This window comes from Anser cygnoides, chromosome 7 (assembly GCF_040182565.1).
Source record: "Anser cygnoides isolate HZ-2024a breed goose chromosome 7, Taihu_goose_T2T_genome, whole genome shotgun sequence".
Taxonomy (NCBI): Eukaryota; Metazoa; Chordata; class Aves; order Anseriformes; family Anatidae; genus Anser; species Anser cygnoides.
In genome coordinates this window covers 5207656-5228608 of record NC_089879.1, presented here as the reverse complement: position 1 = coordinate 5228608, position 20953 = coordinate 5207656, and the positions used below count along the sequence as shown (strand labels likewise).

At 38.1% G+C, this 20953-nt stretch overlaps 1 protein-coding gene across 7 annotated transcripts in view; it reads right to left on the bottom strand.

Annotated features, from left to right (window-relative positions):
• Positions 1 to 20953, bottom strand: part of ATE1 (arginyltransferase 1) — an 88143-nt gene that overhangs the window by 29398 nt on the left and 37792 nt on the right. For 5 of the 7 annotated variants that reach the window (XM_067000483.1, XM_067000482.1, XM_048059268.2 and 2 more), the window contains exon 10: positions 19186 to 19285. In XM_067000483.1, coding sequence (XP_066856584.1) covers positions 19186 to 19285 — 100 coding nt within the window. Of the gene's footprint in view, positions 1 to 1410; positions 8030 to 16338; positions 16411 to 19185; positions 19286 to 20953 lie in introns of those variants that run through there. The other 2 variants (XM_067000484.1, XM_067000485.1) reach the window with 2 other exon arrangements.

Genomic DNA, 20953 nt, shown 5'->3' with positions numbered 1-20953 from the left:
GCCATGCTCAAATATTAAACAGATCCCATTAGCCTCTCCGACACCACCATATTAATCGATAACTTTTAAAGACACCAGAATTAATAACAATCGGTGTGCTCGGGAGGCCTGTGCCTGTGGCGCGGCCCTCTGCAGCTAGCGTCTGGGCCGCTCTATCTGAAATAAGGCCCTTATATTAGAGCACCTACATTAAAACGGCTAACTCCACTATATCTGAAACAAAGCTGGTGATTAGGCTTGCACAAAAAAAAAGGAAAAAAAACTGTGTTCAGAAATTACATGATTAGAAACTATACTTTTGACATCTCCCAATTACATATTTAAATGCATACATGTAAAAAGACAAAGTAAAGATATGTTGTCAGTCTTTTATTGCTCATGTTCTTTGCATTTCGAGATTTATTCAGGCCAATGGGTATCTAGTGTCCAAGGACATTCCTGAACTTGGACACAAGCCATAAAATTTCTGTGCCTAGTCCTACCCCATACCTGCTCTAACTCTATTTTTCTGGCTAAAACAGACAGACGGATGCATGCATACATACAAACAAACAAGTTTAACATTTACCGTTCTTAGGTTTCAGTAAGCTTAATCTAAGTAATGAATGCTACCAGACTGAATTTGTGTGAGTTTCTAGCTGCTACAAAAGAAGCATTAGGAAAGTCTCTTTTATGATTTTTCTAGTAGGTTTGAGCTGGGAGGATTATATATGTAATTCAACTTTGCCCTTTCACTTCGGAGATGTCAAGTGATAACTATAAATCACAGCACAAAATATGTGAGCTATGGTATAAGGCTGCTCAAACAACGTATATTTTTATGGTGTTTCAAACTGTTCAGAGACAATTGTGCAAGAGAGTGTAAAACGGTCCCTTTAAGACCAATAAATAGCACTATTCAGTCTACAACTGCTATTGAACCTGGGCTCCAGACCATTTTGATGACAGAAACAGCAAGTTTGTCAATCGTGAACTGACCTACCTTGTACGATTGTTTATCCAAACCTGAAATAATAACATCTAAGTGACAGACAAGTATGAAGAAAACTTGAAACTGAGGACCAAAGGGAACTATCACAAGTACATAGCTAAGCAAATGAGGATACAAAAAATTGGCGTCAATTTTTGAGTTTTTCTTCTTTTTCTTGCTTACCAGGTGCTTGCATGCAATGGCTCTATCTGCTAATCCATGCTGTACACAACAGCCTTTTATTAAAATAAGCTATTGAATCTAGCTATAGCTTTCAACATTGCTACAGAAACTCTGTGTTTGGCATTAAAAATAGGAGATGTTGAAAGGGGTGGAATTAAAGGAAAACCACACCGTACACTCCTGCCTGGAACTCTGCAGACTGACACCAAGAATATTAAAACATTACATATCCTTAAATATTGCCATTTTTCTCTCTCTTGTTTAGTAATAAATTCCAAATTAAAAGTATAAACCAGTTAATATTATTTATTGGAAATTGCTACTAAAAATCCACCTGGGAGTAAGTTAAATTAAAGACGGTACCACATGGACACAGTGGTGAAGCTGGACGTTGGTATCTGCCTTGCTTATAGAGAAGCTACTGCAGAATCCTGAAGAAAGTAGCATGGTTAAAAAGAAAGAGGCAAAAGCAATACGAAAGAAGAGTTAAACTCGTACATTTGACGAATATTAGCTTCCCTGAATTTTTGCCAACTTTTTCAACAGATTAAAAAATCAAGTTTAGTAGTGTGAAAAAAAAAATCTAAGTGCTTTTTGTCTTTTTACTTCAAAAACCAAAGGTCTTGGGGAATAAAAATCATGATTACTGGAATGGAACTTGTTTACTTTAAATCTACTGCAGAAATTCTTAAGGAGACCCTAGCATTAAAGTTGGAACGAGAGATTAAGAAAAGCTATGACAAAAAGATAAAACCCGAGTAGGGGCCTCAGGAGGAATGCTTCATTAGAGACACACCAACTATGTTGACTTAAGTCTATCGCAAGAAGAGTTTGTTTTGGCAGCTGTGAGAAGTAAAAAAAAATAAATAACTTTAACAAAGTGAAAAAATCAAAGGAAAAACACACAACCTAATGTATCATATGCATGCTTTACACATACATTAAACAGCATGCATATACAGAATTGTCACATTGATATGAAATAGCTTTAAATATTCATTAATACCTCACTAGCTGAAGTCGTATCTAGGAGTAAATCATTTATCTATGCAGCTTCCAGACACACTCCACAAGAAAGCTAAATTAATGTCCTGTCAAAGAGGCTTCTCCTCTCTAGTTATCATAGTAAAAATACTACAGATCATGCTCATTTACTAGAAAAATACAAATATTCAAACCTAGAGTTAAATTATTAAGTGGATAGACTTTAAATTAAACTGAACATGTTTTAAAATATTTTTCTGAGAAAATATATATTCACCAGTACAACACAAGTGGGTGTGAGGGCAGTGTGCATGTGTGTGCATATATATATATATATATATATATTTAACTATTGACTGTGATTATGATGTACCAAAAAGTAAAACTACGCGAATTAACTTTTGAATCTTTTGTGGTGTTTACACAAGCAGGGACCAAACCCACAATCCTTACTCATGTAATTCACTTCAACACATTTTTTTTTCACCTTTTAAAGCAATAAAGACCCTTAACAATTCTAAAGGGCTAAACAAGAGAAAACCACGTATATTCTAGAGCAAGATACAGTACTTAATTTTGAGGTACCTATAAAGTCTCCAGTTTCCCCTGTTTACACATGCATAACATGCACATTGCTCTTTCAGCTTAACCCAAGTGCAGCGCATCTGCTCCTGGATAAACGTATTTGCTACTGGGGTGCAGAGGACGCTGGTTTTTTCCTCTCCATGACTTCCTCCGAATCCAGGCCTTTTGACAATTCTTTGCCCATCTGTCTATCTTCAAATCAAACTCCCCGTTAGAGCTGTTGCGTTCTGTGGTTAACTCCAAGACCTTGCACTGTTTCCCCTGGCAAGCACCAGCGCTCATCAGCATCCAAGCCCTCTCCATCTTTCCTAATGCCTCTCCAAATGCTCTCCTCTGACAGTTGTCTCTGGAGCTTTCCCACACTTTCCCTTCTTCCAGCTCCCAAACTCAACCCTTCATCCCCACTCAACCACCCCAATGCCCCAAGCCTCTCTCTCCAAGGTCTTGCTGCTCTGTGCAGGATCTACCTGTGTAGCACTGTCTGCTCCCATCACAGCATCATCTTTGTCTTTTATCACTGGCCAAACTCACATCACCACTGGGAATTGTGCCTCCGTACGAGACTTTCCCAAAGTCCTGCTTCTGCTTATAATGGGGTTTCCAAAAACCCATCCAGAAACACACAGGACTTGCCAAAAATCTCTCCAGACAAGACCCTGAGGGCAAGAAAACAAGACGTGCCCAGGAAAGTCTGGGGCTGATGGTAGCCTTGTACTGAGTACATGATTTCATATTTCACCCTCGTGACCAGCTATTGACTCACCCTGTGGAATATTTGAAGACATAATAAATTACAGGACTAATTGACAGTTCTTCAAATTATGGAACACTGATGTTCATGAGTTGAAATATAGTCCCAATTAAGAATTCAGATGAGAGATGTTTGCTTTAGATTAAGCTATGCTATGTACATTACACGAAGCAGGATCTTTAAAAACGTTTATACTGCTTATGCAATTAAATCATGTTGAAAAACAACGTGGCTTTAAAAATTGCCACTCCAGCTTTTTAAATTTCTACTTGCTTACATACATCTAAGAACAAGGAATAATACTCTGAACTGATACTCCAGAACTGTAAAGGATTTTTCCCTTTTAGGCTTTCTATCAATATATTGTATGCTTGCCATGTTTTTGAGCAATCAGCAATAGAAAGAATAACCTACTAAGAGCCAAATAATTAACCTTTAACCCTTCAACACTGAAACATCCACAATATCCAGTACAGTTGCTTTCCTAAATATTCGAATAACATCTACCCTTCAACACTTCTAAAAAATCTCAAATACATACATACATCACAATATGATTCGTTGTATTCACCAAGATCATTCAAATAATGAGTAATCTCAGAAACAGACACATCTGGTTAGGCATTATGTACAACTGAGCAGATATTTCAATAGTTTTATCCTACTCTTCCAACTGAAAAATTCTGGTAGCACTTCACATGACTGGCCATGGCAGCTGAATTCTGGTTTCAAATATAATGGTTTTTATCTGAATTTTGCATATGGAAATGAAGCATTTTAGTCTGGACCTTTGGTAACTCTACAGTACGTTTTAGCCAAGCTGACTGCGGGACACCGCACATTCGTTACAAATAAAACCTACAGTCTGGGCAAACGGGAGCAGGAGGAGAGCTGAGGGACAGGCACTGTGTGCCAAAGTACAGAAGTTGGTCCACAAAGAGAGATGCGTACATTAAAACCTGAGAAGCTGCATAGCTGAAACCACTTTAACAAGTAACAGTGGTACAAATAGATGTTAGCAATAATCTTACAACATAAGAGTGGAAGTAGTGAAGTTGTAGGACAAGGAAGAGAAAATAACACAGGAAAGCTTACTAGTAAAAAAAAAAATCATTTCTGTAGGATCATTTGTGACATTCAACTAATGCATCCTTAACACACACAAAAAGATACTATTCAGACTAAAACTCTGAAGGAGAAAAAATTAGGCAACAATAAACCTCAGTGTTTAAGTACCCACATCTCACTGACAGGAATGAAAGTAACACACCACTGTCAGAAAGTCCAAATCTGCCTCTCTCCTACATCTGCAGACAAAAAAAAAAAAAAAAAAGGCTCACTTCGCCACAGTATTTCAAGCATGTGTTAGAAGTAAATACAGAAAAAAGTATCTGTGCAAAAAATCTGGTCCATCAAAGTAGTGCACTCTAAAGGAACTTTCTTCTACTGCCCATAAAAATGTTTATTTTCATTGTAAATTTTCATTCCTGAAATAAGCATTCTAATTTTAGGTCAACTTTGTTAGCTAAGTGTTCGTTAAACAAGCTTTCTTTGTTTGCTGGGAGAGGAGAACTTGTACACAGCGTCCCTCTATGTGCTCCCCAAGGAGTCAGTCCGTGCGAGACCATCGTCCTTCGCCTCGTGCCCACCTCAGCAGGAGGAACTCACAAGCCAGGCGTCTGAACTGCAGCCATTCCTGGTAACAGTGGGGTAACCTCAATGAGACAAAAATCTGCGCTGCAAAAAAAAAACCACACGTGTTGTCACCGTGGCAGAGCGGTCCCCCAGATGAAAAGATATAAAGGAGCTAGGCACGACGCCTCCCCGACAGCGCACGAACACACCTGCCGTCACAGCCAAAAAATCCAGCCCTGCAGAAAGCCGAATGTGAACTGACATGACCGTCCGTCCAAGCTGCTGCTCATCTGCTCAACCTTAAGGCTCAAAAGTGAAAAAACAGGCTGTAGCTCTGCTAGCTGCCAGAAGAAACGCTAAACCAAGATTCACAGTTTCTGGGCTTCAGCACATTTGAGTCTCTTGGGAACTGGGCTAAAGAGAAGAAAGGGGGAAAGGAATCCAAATACAGGAACACTAAACAAAGGCAGAGATAACACAGAAGATATGTCCAGATAGATAGATGTATTGAATTTTTGTCATGCTATTTTGCAGGGAATGGTAACTGCCCGAAGACGTATCCTATTAAACATAAGAGAATCCTTTCAACATACCCTTTTCACAATGACTTGCTTTCAAATTCCTCACGTTAAATTATATCTCTTTTATTATATATAAATAAAATCTTAAACTTCTAATAGAGGAATCCTTAGGATAGAGGAATAGTCAAGTAAGTCCATTTTTATTAAGTATACAAAATTGAGAAAAAAAGAAATTACACTAGCAATACTATTGCAGTCATTCTAGATGCAGATTTTGGATCTACTAACAATGGAAATGCACACGGCTGTGTCTGTGGCTCAGTAAAACCGCTCAAGTTCAATGCTATTCTCATACTTGGTTAGAACAGATTCACTATTATGCTTTAAGGGTAATAACTCAGATTAAGAGGTACACAAACGTCCACTTGCATGTTTAGGAAAACATACTGCTTAACATTAATGTATCCCCAAAGTATTTGAGCTGAAATATCAACACTTCAGTTTTCTTTTAATGCCAGATGTTTGGAAACTGTTTTCTTTATAACCATGTTAGCAGAAAAAAACAAGTTTGAAGGTTGGAATCAGTAACTATACCATACGCTATGTACGTCCCAACCACACCAAAATCTGGTAATTCAAGGGTATATTAAATGTACATCTAAATATTGGATTAAGGGCATATTAAAAGTAGAATTGTATTTCAAAAAAATAAGCACTTTGTTGACATTCGATCAGTTTATAATTCCTACTTTTCAGAGTTAAAATAATAAAACAAGTAAAATTGCCCGATCACCTTGTTTTATTTCAAAATTAAATAATGCTCCACAATGTATTCAAGTTCATGAGCATCTTGAAACACAGATGCAGATTTATGCACTTTCATGCATTTTTAACACACTTCTAAACTAGAGCAAAGTGTAATAAATACCTGAATGTTTATTATCATCTGCCAATAAGTCTTGATACAATAGTTTAATCTAGATTTACATATCTCAAGGGAAGTATCCAAAATCATTCTAAAACACTTATCTGCCCCCTATTTAGCCTCGGTGGCATGTAAAGCTGTTTTAGCTCCCAGTGGGCCTAATGAGGCCGATACCCTGATGAGGACGGGCCTGGATGTCCTCCAGCTGCCCCCGGAGGGAAGCTTTCTGTTGGTGTTGCACTGTCCAGGAGCCAGGCACCAAGAATTTGGCCCTGAACCTCAAAAGAGTTCATAAATCTCAGGAAAAGAACGATATCTGTAGTTTTAAGAGACTCTGAGGAGAAGGTTCACGCTCACTTGTGTTTGTAGTTGCGCTAAGGACATGCAAACACCACAAAGACCGAGGATTAAAGAAGGCCCACCTTATACACAACTCAGCTCATCACGTACTAAAGGCTTTAAATACTTTTGTGCCAGTTTGCAACTTTTCTAAATTAACTGGTATGAGACTGAGAAATATTATCACCTTTTCTCTTGGATCATCACACTATCGACTTCCCACAGCACAAATACAGGAGATAAACGTACCATCATTTAGAATTTCATCAGAAGGTGGGGCTGTTGATAAGGGCATTGGGGGACCACCAATTCAGTCATCAATGTGACGAAGACGTTTAACATACAGAATTTCTTTATCAACACTTATTGATATATTTCCACCCACTAAAAAGCGTTTGTGCTGATAAATCCATTAAAGCTTCATCAACAGCAAACAGTGAAACATAAATTGTTTTCTTTCTCAGAATTTTATCTTCTAAAATAAATCTTCGGTCAAGACTTACAAAACAAGCTCTATCAAAACCACACAACGATGTACGAAAAACATATAAAAAAACACCCCGTTGCAATAATTTAAGCTGCACAGGTGCTGAGCTTTGGATCTTTTCTCAGTGCCACATCTAAGTCAGCAAGAGTTGTGGTGCAGCAGTCACAAAGCTTCTCCCCGTGGAGATCCCCACTTGATCTCACTGCACAGCATCCTCCAATTGCCCAAACTCAGAGACAGGGGCCGAAATTTGGAACTGGTTCTCTGGCACGACAGCCAGTGCTGCAGCATTTTAAGAAAAATTTCTTCTTTCGGAAAAATTTCTTCTCAGAAAGAGTGGTTGGATATTGGAACAGATAGCCTGGGGAAGTGGTAGAGTCACTCGTGTGGTAGAGTCACCTGGGGGTGTTTAAGGAAAGGGTAGATGTGGTACTCAGGGACATGGTTTATTGGGCAATATCGGTGGTAAGTGGATGGTTGGACCAGATTATCTTGGAGGTCTTTTCAACTTTAATGACTCTGTAATTTTGTGACTGTATTCAGTATCCTTCATTGTCATTGTAAGATATAAATGGAGGATGGAAAGAGTAGCAAGTCCTCCCACAACCGACTGTAACACAAAAATGTCTGCCAATCTCTCTGTTCCACCCTGAATGGAAAATATTAAGAAAAATTAATAACAAGCCACACAATGCCAACCAGTAAAGAGTAAAATGGAAAGAATGTACAAGAAAAAAAATCATAAATCATGGATAAACTTTACTGAACTTTTAGCACTAGAGTAGCCCCGTGGGACACCAGCCTTAGTATCTTAAATAAGTAAAATCGATAGATCAGTGGAAAAAGCTCATCTTGTCTTCTATCCATCCATAAAACAATAGTGCATTTGTATTGGGATGAAATGAAGAATTTGGTTCCCGTTTACTTTTGTTCCATGAACCCATTCGTCTTCAACTAGTTAATAATGAGATCATTTTCATCCCCCTCTTTTTGTGTCATCCTATCTGTTTTATTCATGAAAACATTTTCAAATTATCATTTTTATTCAGAGTGAGAAAGGCAAGGGAAGCAAACAGTGTAATATTTTACTAAAAAAGATGAAACCTCAAAATTATATTATACACACAACACACCAAATAACTACTCTTAAGAGCTTCCAGTACTGAAACAAGTTCAATCATTCCTTTTACGACAGTTCAGTTATTCAGCTGAAAACAACTAAAAAGTTCTCGGCAGTGGTTAATTCTCTCACATGACAAACTGAAACCTCATGGCAGTGTCTGGAAACAGCAAGGGTTTTTTGGTTTGTTGTGGTCATCTTACACTCAAAAGACAACAGTTCATCAAGCTCACGTATCTTTCTGGGCCTCCTCAGTAGGGTAACCCTTGAAAGCCTTGGGGAACCGATTTTATTAGATTAAGCAAAACCTTTAAAGAAGCTGTAACAAAAATATTTAGCTTCTCCATTGACCCTTCTGCTTGAGGCCCAGCTCTGCGCAATCTCTCGGAGCTCCAGTGTCCCCATGATGGTTTTAGTGAAAACACAGCATCATCCAGGAGCCTGCCAGGCTTCATAAACTCAGACTGGAATGTGGAGCAAATGTGGTGCCTCTAATATCAATTAAAGGGAGTATGTAACTTAAAAACATCTATACCTCTAAATAATGTTGGTGGCTACCACAAGATAACACGAAGTAAGCTCCTCTCCTACTGGTGTTGTGAAAACACTATTAATTACTATCATCTGCAACCCAGTAGTAAAGTGTATTTACTCTGGGCTTTGACTATTCTTAATTTGTTCCTTTCTTTGAACAGCCACTTCCAGCATTTGCTCCAATAAGCATGATAAAACTTGTCTTGAAAATTTCAATAGGCACTGTAGGCAACCACCATAAAAACCTCTATGTTTTGTCACCTCATTTAATGCAATATTCTCCCCTGAAAAGAAGAAAAAGAAGAAAAAAGGAACTTTAAATAGATACTTAGCTGAAGCAGAGTGAGCAGAAGAGAGCCGCAAGAGCACATGCAGTCCTCTTATATTCAGCCACAAACATTAGCACTAAAAATAACTCAGCCAAATCCCAGTTTAGACCATCCTGAAAACTTTGTACTCATACAATTCCCATTTTTTCTCCTTTGCACCTTTTCTCCTTGCCTCCAGAGTCTGATATCTTCTTCCATACAATGAAGTTAACAATTCTTGTTATATAAATAACCTATAGAAGCTGTCCTCAGCATTGGAAGGCCTAATTTTAGATATCATTCTTTACAACAGAAATGGGACAGCTGAAGAAAATCCACTATACAGCATAAAGAATGTCAAAAGGTTTAAAAAATATAACTTGGACAAAACATTAAAAGGAACTAAGGTGTTTTTTTTGTGGTTTTTGTTTGTTCGTTTCTTTGGTTGGTTTGTTTGTTATAGCAAAAATAAGCGCAAAAAGAGACATGATGGAAGCCATCAGGTTTAGAAAGAACAGTGTTGGTGAAAAAGAGAAAAGAAATAATATTGTTTAGGAAGAAAGGTTTAGGACAGACATTAAGGAAACAGTTCAATGGGAAGACCAATAAAGCACAAGGGTATAACTGCCAACACATGGAGACATATGTAAGTTTGTCGAAGGAGACCTTTGGCAGATGTATGTCCAACGGGTCTTGAAAGTCAACATAAATATAGTTGAATCTGTCTTGGATTAAGGGGATGGACTACAAACTCCCTCATAGGCCTTGACAAGTCTATTTTTCTATTTCTTCACGGTTCCAAAGGATTCCCTTCTACAGGAATTTGGGACTCTAGTTCCTACACAGGCAACACTGATGTACAAGCACCCAGCAACCTTTGTCATAAACCACAGAAAACTCTTTACAAACTAGACTGTTGGAAGCATTGTGTTTAATATCAGGGATAAATAACAGAACCTCATTAATATACTTGTACTTGGAGACTCAGTACAGTGAGCAGCTAAACAAACTCAGACAAAGAAAATAATCATTCAGAATAATGAATTGTCATCTAGATTAAATGTAACACTTCAGAGAAATGTACTGTGATACCTCTGTAAAATTAATGAGGTCTTAGTAAAACCAGACCTCATTAAAGTATCTACCATTAAATCTTTCCTGGAAAATTGGAGAAAAAATGTCTCTATAGATTAACTGACTTGCCAGCCAGCTCCTACTGTAAGGACCACAACGTGAAATATGGCAGGGCCAGGAAAAGCAGGAGTTCCTGGCTTTCAGACCAAATAAATTCCACTTGACAATATTGCCTAATTTAAGCTAATATAATCAGTGAAATAGTAAAAATAAGAAAGGATACAGTAAGAGCAATCAAATGAGAGCTCCAATATTCCAGGTGTAACCAGTTTCAATAGACCTAGTGCACAGACAAAACTGGCCTGTGTTTCAATGACTTCGGTGACAGATTTAAAAGGCTGATTTTTCTCCAGGACACATGAACTTTGATACTTTGCCCAACACTTGAAAACTAGCATGCCTATGAACAACCTCACAGAAAGACTACGTCTGTGTGGAAAAGTGATGACCACAGAAATATTTCACTTTTTGCATCATGGCACTGTGAGATGCCTGTCTCTGCATATTCAAATTCACTCATTTTTGGAAAAGCCAAAGACACAGACAGACAAAATTCAGAGTAAGGTTAACTAGCATTTGCAGGTCATCCAAAAATAATTACATCGATAAAAAATGAAATAAAGCTGACAAAGCATCACTATATTAATTCATTTGTTGTTAGAAACTTTAAAAAATGCATTTACTTATACGCAACTTACGCTTACTAGTGATGACCAGTGGATTTACAGAACTGTATATGGAAAATTCTGAAACATGAGCCATGACCTCATTTCTTGGATGAGGGAGAAAAATTAATAAAGTGAATTGAGAAGTAGATCATTCCACCCCTCTCCCCCAAACCAAACAAAACCCACACGTCTTTTGTCTACATATTTCACAGTTTATGGTTCTCACTTTAATTGCTAATAGTTGCTATGAGTCCCCAAACAAGCCTTCAAATAAGATTCAGTACAAGGCAGTAACAACCAGTGAATTTATGACTCTGCCGAGCCATGAATTAGACATGATAAATTTCTACCAGCTATTATCATTCAGAGGATGGTGTGTGTCAGGTTTATTAACATGACCTGAAATGAATCTTTTCAGCAGCTTTTTCTGACAGATGCAGTCAAGTTACCTCTAATAACTCTGAAAACATCCCCTGGTTGAGAGGTGGCCTACAGTTCAACAAACTGTACCTCTTACTTGTGTGCTTTTATTAAACTGAGGTTAGAGTTTTGTTTACTTAGGCTTCACACAAATTAACAAAATTATATTTTATCAAAGAAACACTACAGAAAAGTCATCCCAAGTTCACCAAATTCCTGCAGCAAATGAAGCGTGTAGAACATACTCCTGTTGCTGTGCATAAGTAGGTAGTTAATAGCACCTCTACTGTATTTTTATTCTTTGGAAAATCTGAATGGCGAATCCTTTTTTCCACATATATATATATATAAGTATATCCTTATGCACAGACATACATCTGTTGTATGTGAACCAGGGACTCTTTACTAATATTAAAATCATTAACAGACTCAATATTATCATCAAAATCACAAAATCAAAGTATTTTAATCACCTCATATTTGGAATTACTTAACTGACTTGGGACGTTTATCTGAAGGAACCTATGTGGGAATTCATTCTCTTGTGGATTGATTTTTTTTTGTTTGATTGCTTTTGACCGGGGAGAGGTTGGTTTTCAAAGACACATCATACTGTAGATAATGAATGGATAGATTTAGGGGAGTGTACTCCAATTTAATAATATTTATACCTCCAGTATAGAAAAGTTACAATTTAAACATTTAAAAAAGTTTACTAAATTGGAGGAAATTTGTTGTGTAATTGGAGCCATATCAAATAAAAAGTTACAGGTGTACAAGTGAAACTTCAGCAAGGCCATATCCTGCAAATACAACTTTAGTCCGCAAAATGACTTTCAGATCCAATTCCTTGAAAGTTTGCACAGCATACACCCCAAAATTTCTGCTTTTAGGCACATGGTGTTTTTTCCTCAAGGGACAGCACAGTAATGAGAAAAAGACTTGTTCACTTCAGAGCTTTGCGGAGACCTACGTAACAGGCATTTCATTCTGTCCTGATAGAAGTCTACAAATAATATAGTCATAAATGCATGTATGGCTGCTACCTCAGTTCTGCCACACTTCAATCAACTTAAGCTTGAAGTAAGCAACTGAAAAGAAATCCACATTTCCAAAATTAGGAAAAAGCCAGAAGGGTGTGTTTGCATTTTTCCCCAAAGGAGTTCTAACTGACAAAAAAAATAAGTCTTGGTTATAAAAATTAAACAGGAAAATTAAAGTTAAGAAGAAAGATATGACTGGGATCTGCATTTGTTTCTAGCAGTAAAAAGGGATTCCAATTGGTTTTAGCCCTGCAAATGTTGCGTGAAACCCAGTAAAGCTTCATGCACCAAGGAAAAGCCTGAATAAATTACCAATTACGCCCGGTATAAAAAACATCTTAAAAAAAAAAAAAAAAAGTACTTGTAATCATTATCTTGAACTGCTATAAAAAACAATATGGAAACTGATACTCTACTTTTAAGCAATTTTATTTGCAGTGGAAATCCACTGTCAGCATTCAGTAATGGCTGTTGCTATCCAAAACAGAGGAGCTGCGTATTCCTGCCTTTCAGTGCTCATCATCATAACAGTTTTCACAACCTGGTGAAAAATATCTAAAAGGAAAGGGTAGAGGAGGGGGGAGGAAGGCAACATACAAAGTGGTCTCAAACACTTTATAATATGCTATCCAAAGTAAATAGGAAATATTTTAAAATATTTATCCCTAGCACTACATCAGGAACTAAAACTTTTCCTCCTATATTTTCTACCCTGTCCTACTTTCTCATAGTTGTTCGTTTCAACACACTTCGTAGCATTTACTCAGCAAGTGGTCTAAGTAGCTTGTAAGAGTCTTCCAGATGATGAAACTGCAAAGAGAAAGCTTTTATGGAAGAAAACAACAACAGAGAAAAAGAAAATAAATTAAAAGGGGGAATAGCAAGGTATAAACAACGCTGCAGTCCCAAATACAGCAAAATATGACTTATCAGATCAAAAAAACAGATAGCCAACCTTCTAACCCAAAAACACTGGACAAACCTATACATAGGAGAGAGTTTTTTTGCACTAGTTACAACTTGAAAGCTAAAGCAACTTGATTTTCAAAAGCATTCAACACGTGTACACTGAATCATTCAACACATGCACAGTGAAAGATAAAGTCCCCCAGGAATGCCTCCCTTACAGCTGAGTCAATCATCCAAAATACTTTTCGAAGTCTTGGCCAGCCATTTCAAAAGACTCCTCAAAAATCCCTTTGGGTTTCAATGCCAAAACCCAAGTTATAATTCAGAGTGGTCGTTTTTCCCCTCAGCCACTAACGCAAACCATTAGGAGGAACACAGAGTACGGTCACTGCTCCAAAGAAACGAGCGCTCGATTCCAGCTGCTGAGACTAACATGGAGTAGTATCCTGACCACTGAGGAAGTCCCGTGAAGAAATGAAGAGGAACAAGGCTAAAAATAATGTTAATAAGACAGAGATCTAGAAACCACTGGAAGAAAAATGGGATAATTTCCACCTACTTCTGCAATTCATCGTTTTCAGATTATTATTAGTGTATGTTTTAGTCTTTGCTTATTGTTTCCTTGTTTGTTTTTAAATGGTCTTGACAAAAAAATAAAATCACAACCACTGTTGCCAAAGCCAAAAGAAAGCCAAAAAGTATGGCTTTCTAAGAGCATGCAATGGTTTTTTAACTTGGACTTAACCATTCTTTATTGACAAATAGAACCAAGCAGCACGTAACAAATATCAACTTTTCAGAACATTTAGTTGACAATTTATGATCTGTTTATGCAAGAAATCTACATTTTGGATTGATTTCAATGCATATTATTCCTATAAACCAACAACATTAATCCTGGAAAAGCCACTAGTACCCGCGCTAACAGACTTGAGCAGAGCAAGCCCAATCCTCCTAATTACACTCAGTTTATCATTTTTCCCACTGTCAAGGTAAATAATAATACCATGGAAAAAAGCAGGCTGGCAGCTTAAATATATGTTGAATAAAAAGATCAAGCATGAAGGTATAAAAATGCCAGGGATTTTTTTTTCTCTTTCGTGACATTTTGCAAAGCTATTCCAGTGGCAAAATTGTAACAGCATGTGCTTGTAACCAAAAATCATAGAGGTTGGTTTTAATACACACCACACATTTCGGCTTACACAGTAAATCCAAGCTTTTTGAAAAGGTAAACTGAATTCCATGACCAGGAACGGTGAAGAAGTCCGGAGAACCGAGCATGAGGCAGACCATCCCAGATCCTGCGGATGTGGAGTTGCAGGCTACTACTGGGTTTCACTGCTGCAGGAGGAGCAATGCTGAAATTCCTAAAATCAGCCAAAGAAATTGGCTCCGGAGTTCTATAAAATTCCAGGGGCACCGCTTACGACCGCAGTCAGCCTGAGGTATTTAGTTTAAGGAAGATTAATCACAGATGAATCAGCCTTTTGTTTCTTTTTGACATTTCAGAACCCTTTCTAGTATTCCATCTATCTGAAGTCTGGCCATGCCTTGATACTGAAGTAGACTGTTTGAAATAATTCCATTTACTTTGGCCTGCATACAAGTCTGGATAAAGATTTCAGTCAAAACACCTCTTCAAATCATAGAATGGTCTTCAAATGGCACACGGAGATAGCGCAGCAAGAGGAACCAGATCTGTCGCGCACTTCAGAGTAGGCTGATGTTATTTACTGACGTTGTGGAGTGGTGTCAGGAAAAGCAGATGACTGGCCAAGCCCAGCGACAATATGTGCTCCAATTGCAATATTTGCATCCAATTATTGACAGTGAAAAAGCCTCAAAAAAGAAAACCAAAAAAAAACACCAAACCAAAAGACCTAACAACAACAGAAAACCACACCACAGAAATCAGGAAAGTCACGTAGCAAACTTCACCAACGCCCCCTTCCCAACACAAGGACGTAGAGGAGAACGTGATTTAAGGTCAGCAGGGAGCTAAATGGCAAAGGCAGCAAGTACACTGACTATTTAGACCAGGAGCACAAAACCAAAGTCCACTTAGCATCAAGCACTACCCGACTCAAAATCAGTATCAAAGACATGTAATGGAAGTAACAAAAATGAGTAGATTAGGATCTCAAAGAGCTCAGTAGTGACTGGAAAATGCAAATTTAATAACATGGAGCCACAGAATAAAATTCTTGCAGGATAAAATGGACAGGAGCTCGGCACAGGGAAAAAAAATCCAAGATCTCTCAAGTATCCTTCTGATGTACGTGTTCACTAAAGCTGGTTTACTTCTGAAATTCCATAAATATGTTTGTAAACGAGTGTCTTCAACTGAAAATGCATTTACAATTACAGATACAGTACTTAAATACATGAGAAGCAAGCCTGAGACCAACATCATTCTAAAATAAAATACCTTCTTGTACTTAGACTTTTATCACTGGCTCCAAAATGCATTAGGAAAGACTTTGCATCTTATGAGTGCTGGAAAATTTTCCAGACTATTTTTCCAACATAAGAACTACCACATCTAACAGAGCCTGAAAAGTTTTACCACAAGGTCGTGAATTTCTACAGAGAACCATTTTAATCTTGTGTTACCCTATTCTACCCTGAAAAAATGGAATAAAGCCATTGCTTCATGTTTTTCATAACATTTTTCCGTATTAATATAGTTAATAGAACTACAGAAATCCTTTTGTCTAAATTTAATGTACGTTTTATTTTACCAGCTCATAAATATTAACCCATAGATGGGAACAAGTCTAGGAGCTGAGAACTAAAAAGTAGTTTAAGATTACTACATATTCCCTTCCCCATCTTCAGTGACTTCCCTGGTACTCCATCATTTCAATAATCACATTGCAATCAAATGTGAGCTGTTTGGAAACAAAAGGAAAGGGAAGGGAGGAAGGAGTCAAGAAATAAAAGTTCCCTTTTAAGAACTTGTGTAATTATAGTTCTGTTCCATGGGATGGATGACGTTCTTTACCCATCAGCTTGCTACCTGAGAACATCGGCTTCTTCAGCTCTGTTCCTGACCCACAGGAACACTGCCTCGAGGATCCTCTTCCAGGACATTCATGCTTCTGATCTTCAATGGGCAAAACACTTTATTTACACGATAAATTGTACCATTCGTAGAAATAGAATTGTGGGGATGAAAATGTGACACACTGACCACCAAAAACACACTGCCTGTGAATTCAGCCCAACTCGCTCAGCACTGGATAAACCTCTTGACAGCTGCGCCCTGCGCAAGGCGACTGGTGTAAAGCTGTGGCCGGACTGGAAGATGGCTGCTCAAAGAAATGTTCTTGGATAAACATATAGATGGCATTTTAGGAGGAGGAATTGCATGAAAACTGAAAGCAGAATACTTCAGCAAAATATTATGTGGATGGCTTGGACCTCCTTAGAGCACACGACGTGACCAAGATGATCTGATACAGAAGCCAGGAGCTGTTATTAGATATGGCTCAGTCACTGCTGAATACGATCGCCTATTATAAATGTTTTAAAACTGATGTTTAAAAATCACTTTACATGAACAAAAAAGTTAGAACCCAGAAGAGACGTCTACACAAAGTTTTAACATTTGCTGCTGGATATCTATACCTCCAATCTAGACGTGTATTTAAAACTAAAACATTCGGCTATGTCCGCATGCTGACAATATTAACGCCTAAGTCTCAGATTGTAACATAAATGAGCGGAGCAGTTCATTGCACAGACCCCCAATTATTTCAGCCAGGTTGTGTGCAGAAGACTGAGACTGACTTCACGCAAAGTGGAACTCCATCAAACTCCTTAAATCAGCATCATAAAGTTACTGTTCCTTATACATCCCAATTTATCTGTTAGTCCTCCTCAGCAGGAAAAAAAGTCAGCTTCAGAAAGCATTCAGACTGAGAAATGCGAACTCCACCAGACAGTATGGTGCAAAGCAGTAGTCACGCTCAGGTGGTTTTGCTAGAAGCATTCTGCGTTTTCTTCAAAAAAAAAATATCCAATTCAATTGTCAGCTTATCCATTTCCACTGATCACAGTCTGTGACTTAAAGGAAAATTTCAAAAGATTTCCCAAATCCTGTGACTTCACTATAACCAAGTACAGCATACATGTGTTCTTAGAAGACACAGCTTATAGAAAGCAGCGCTGCTGTCCCTAACCTCCACTTCCAAGCATCCTAGACTGGGTAAGTTGCAAAGAAAATTACAAGCAGAGAATAAAAGAACTGTTAGCTCTTCGGCTCCTTCCTTTTCGTCCCTTCATTTAATTTGCTTACATGGCATCTGTTCAACAATGTTTACCTATAGCCTTTCCCTCTTCCAGACTAATGTCAGTAAGGGAACGGAGCCTCTAACATCTCTGTTAAACGACAACCAAGCAAAGTCTCCAACATGTAATGCCAGTAAGTCAAGAGGCCATTGCTTAAATTGCTTAATCCGCAAAGTTGGTACTTACCCGCTCCATTCTACCACTACCAATCACTTCACAAAAGCAGCAGCATTATCCAGAAGCCTTTCAAAGCTTAGTTTTAAAATTTCGGTAGCATTCTCCAATACACTATTTTGTTTCCCTCAACATTTATATTATGTTTGTTTTGGCCCACAGATATAGACGATGAACTCAAATTGGCGAATCAAAAAAAAAGAAAAAAGAGAAACACCTTGTAACAAAAGGACAGTGGGAGAAACGAATCCTTATGGTCACCTGTAGCATAGGCCACGATAAAGCTCAGCTGGCTTTTCCTTCACAACCTTCACTTTAATGTGCCTCACTGCTTTTTGACTATTTGAAAACTAGCTGAAACCAATGCAAGTTTTTAGCAAAGTTTGGGGATGAAAAACTAAACCCTGCAACTCTTACTCTAGATTTCATTAGCCTTCTACATTTCCATATTACTATGAGATATTTTGTTACGTGTAAATGTTCAGCAATTTTCTATCAGTTTTCAGTATTCTGAAATTGTATAGTAATATTCAAAAGCCAGTGACATGTTTATAAAGAAAAAGTGGGATCTAAACAACATAGGAGAGAGAGAGAGAGAGAGAGAGAGAGAGAGAGAGAGACCCTTGGGTACTTACATCTAACAATGCTGAGGCTAACGGATTATGGGTGATTTGATGACACTGGTTATGCCAAACATCCTTACCCTTTCCTCAAAAATCTTCTACCTGATCCAAAATTGCTACTAAACTAGCTTCTCAGAGGTTTGATTTGTAGAGCAAGTCCCCTATACCTACCCAAGTAAAGCCAAGACCAAGAAGTCATGCTATCACTGCCAGCAGTCACTAAGCACTAACAACAAATATTCAGTCAAACCCAAAAAAGGGAGAATTTTAGCCTATTGCCAGATACATGGTAAACATGAGATACCCAGGTAACCAAATGACAAATTATTATCTGACAGCCTTGAAAACCTCTCCATGTGAAGAGCTTTTAAGCCAACTTGTAATAAGTACCACATGCAGCTAAATTAAAAAAGAAAATCCTAAGCCAAGTTAAATAGTAACTAACATTCAAATTTAACCATATAAAGTCCCCATTAAAATCCAAAATGACAATTACAAAAATATTATATTACTATGAACACTGTCAAATGCTTTGAATAATTGTACACTACGGAAATAAGTAAAAACACACTTTACCTTGTATCTCATTTTGGGGCATGAATGAATGTAGAAACCCATATAATAAAAACAGAGATCAGGAGCTTTTTCATGAAGTTTCCTAGTAAACGCAATTTCCCTATGAAAGGAAAAAAAAAAGTAATTATTTATGAATATAATTCCTACAGTCATTTTACTTCTTCACTTCATAAAGGAAATGCTTTACAACTACCTGGATTTTGGCTATTTAAAAGACTAGACTTCTATCAAATAAACAATGAAGATAATAAACGCAACGCTTATGCTTAAAAAAAAAAAAAAAAAAAAACACTGTGTCAGGCTTAAAAACACTTCCATTTTGCCCTGCCAAGTAACTGACTTCAAATTTGAAGAGAAAGGTGACTAAAAGCCTCTATTTAACAGGTTTCCTGTTAATATTCATGCACGTTGGAATTCTACAGAAACCTGACCCAGCGATTGTACACAGACTGGCTGATGTAGCTCAGGAAAACATCAGAGTCTTTTTAAAAAACAAGCTGCAAGGGTAAGCCTCTTGTTTGTTCTGCTCGTTGCACTCTAGCAATTTACATGTAAAAACATCCGTCTTTGTGCAACAAAAGCTACTTTTCACCTCTCGTGTTTGTTTGTATGATTTTCTCATTTATTTCGAAAGGGAAGTGTTAATGTATTCCAAAATACATTTGCTTCTCATTTTACTGGCAAGAGGCAAGCAGCGTTTCTACAACGATTCTGCCAGCGTTTCTAATACAACACTCATTTTCACAGCATTTGTAACTTTGCAGATCACATTTGTTTCAAACGTGGATGTTGGTTCTTACCTTCAACGCTGAAGGGATAAAAGGACATGAGCACGTGCAGATAGGAAGCATGTACAAATATTGTGGGTTTTTTTTATCACTTCAAAATTAAGTTAGTAGTAAGAATGTTTAAATATATCAAAAACCCTTCAGTTGGATGTAGTTTGCTGAGACCATCATGACACATTGTAATTCTGCACTATATGCATCCATTCTAAAAGGAAAACGTCCAGAAGTTACTTCCTACCTGAAAATCCAGGTAAATACAGCAGATTCCAAAAGTGAGGTTTATGTACTACCAAAGTATACCAACCTGCACCTCACCTATGTCATCTTTAAGACACAGCACGATGTCAAACACCCCTACCAGTCCGTGCTGATTATCCTGGACCTAATTAAACACACACCTCTGTGCAATTAAACAACCTGAAACGCTACAGGGAAAAAAAAAAAAAAAAAAAAACATCCTTTGCATTTCAAAATGTCTTCAACACTGTTTGCAACTGGTCTGCACTGCCTGACTTAATAAAACAAAAAGACTCAAAGTGAACGGAGTGAAGTAATTAGGCCAGAAGGTAATGAGGTTAAAACTGGGCTGCAGTAGCAGTCCAATCACGGGCAACAAAGCTTCCTGCAAGCTTCTAAGGGGCCACAGCGAATGAGCGCACAATGCCAACACTGGCTTGCTTAGAGCTGCTGCAGGTGTCTCCACGTGAGGGGCAGTCCCAGCGACGTGCTATAGGAAGGGCCAGCATCACTGGGGAGCGACGAGGCATCCTTCTCTTTCCCCCATCCCACCTCCCCTGCTAGAGCACCAGAGTTTCACGCATTACAGCTGCACCTTCCTTCCAGATTCCTTCCTTGCGAGATCTGAGGCTCCCTAGCCCACTGACCAACTGACCACGTGGGTTCCCAAAATCGGGTGAGAGGTGCTGAGCTGCACGGGAGCGAGGAGCGGGCGCTGCAGCTGCGACCCAAGGCAGGAGAAG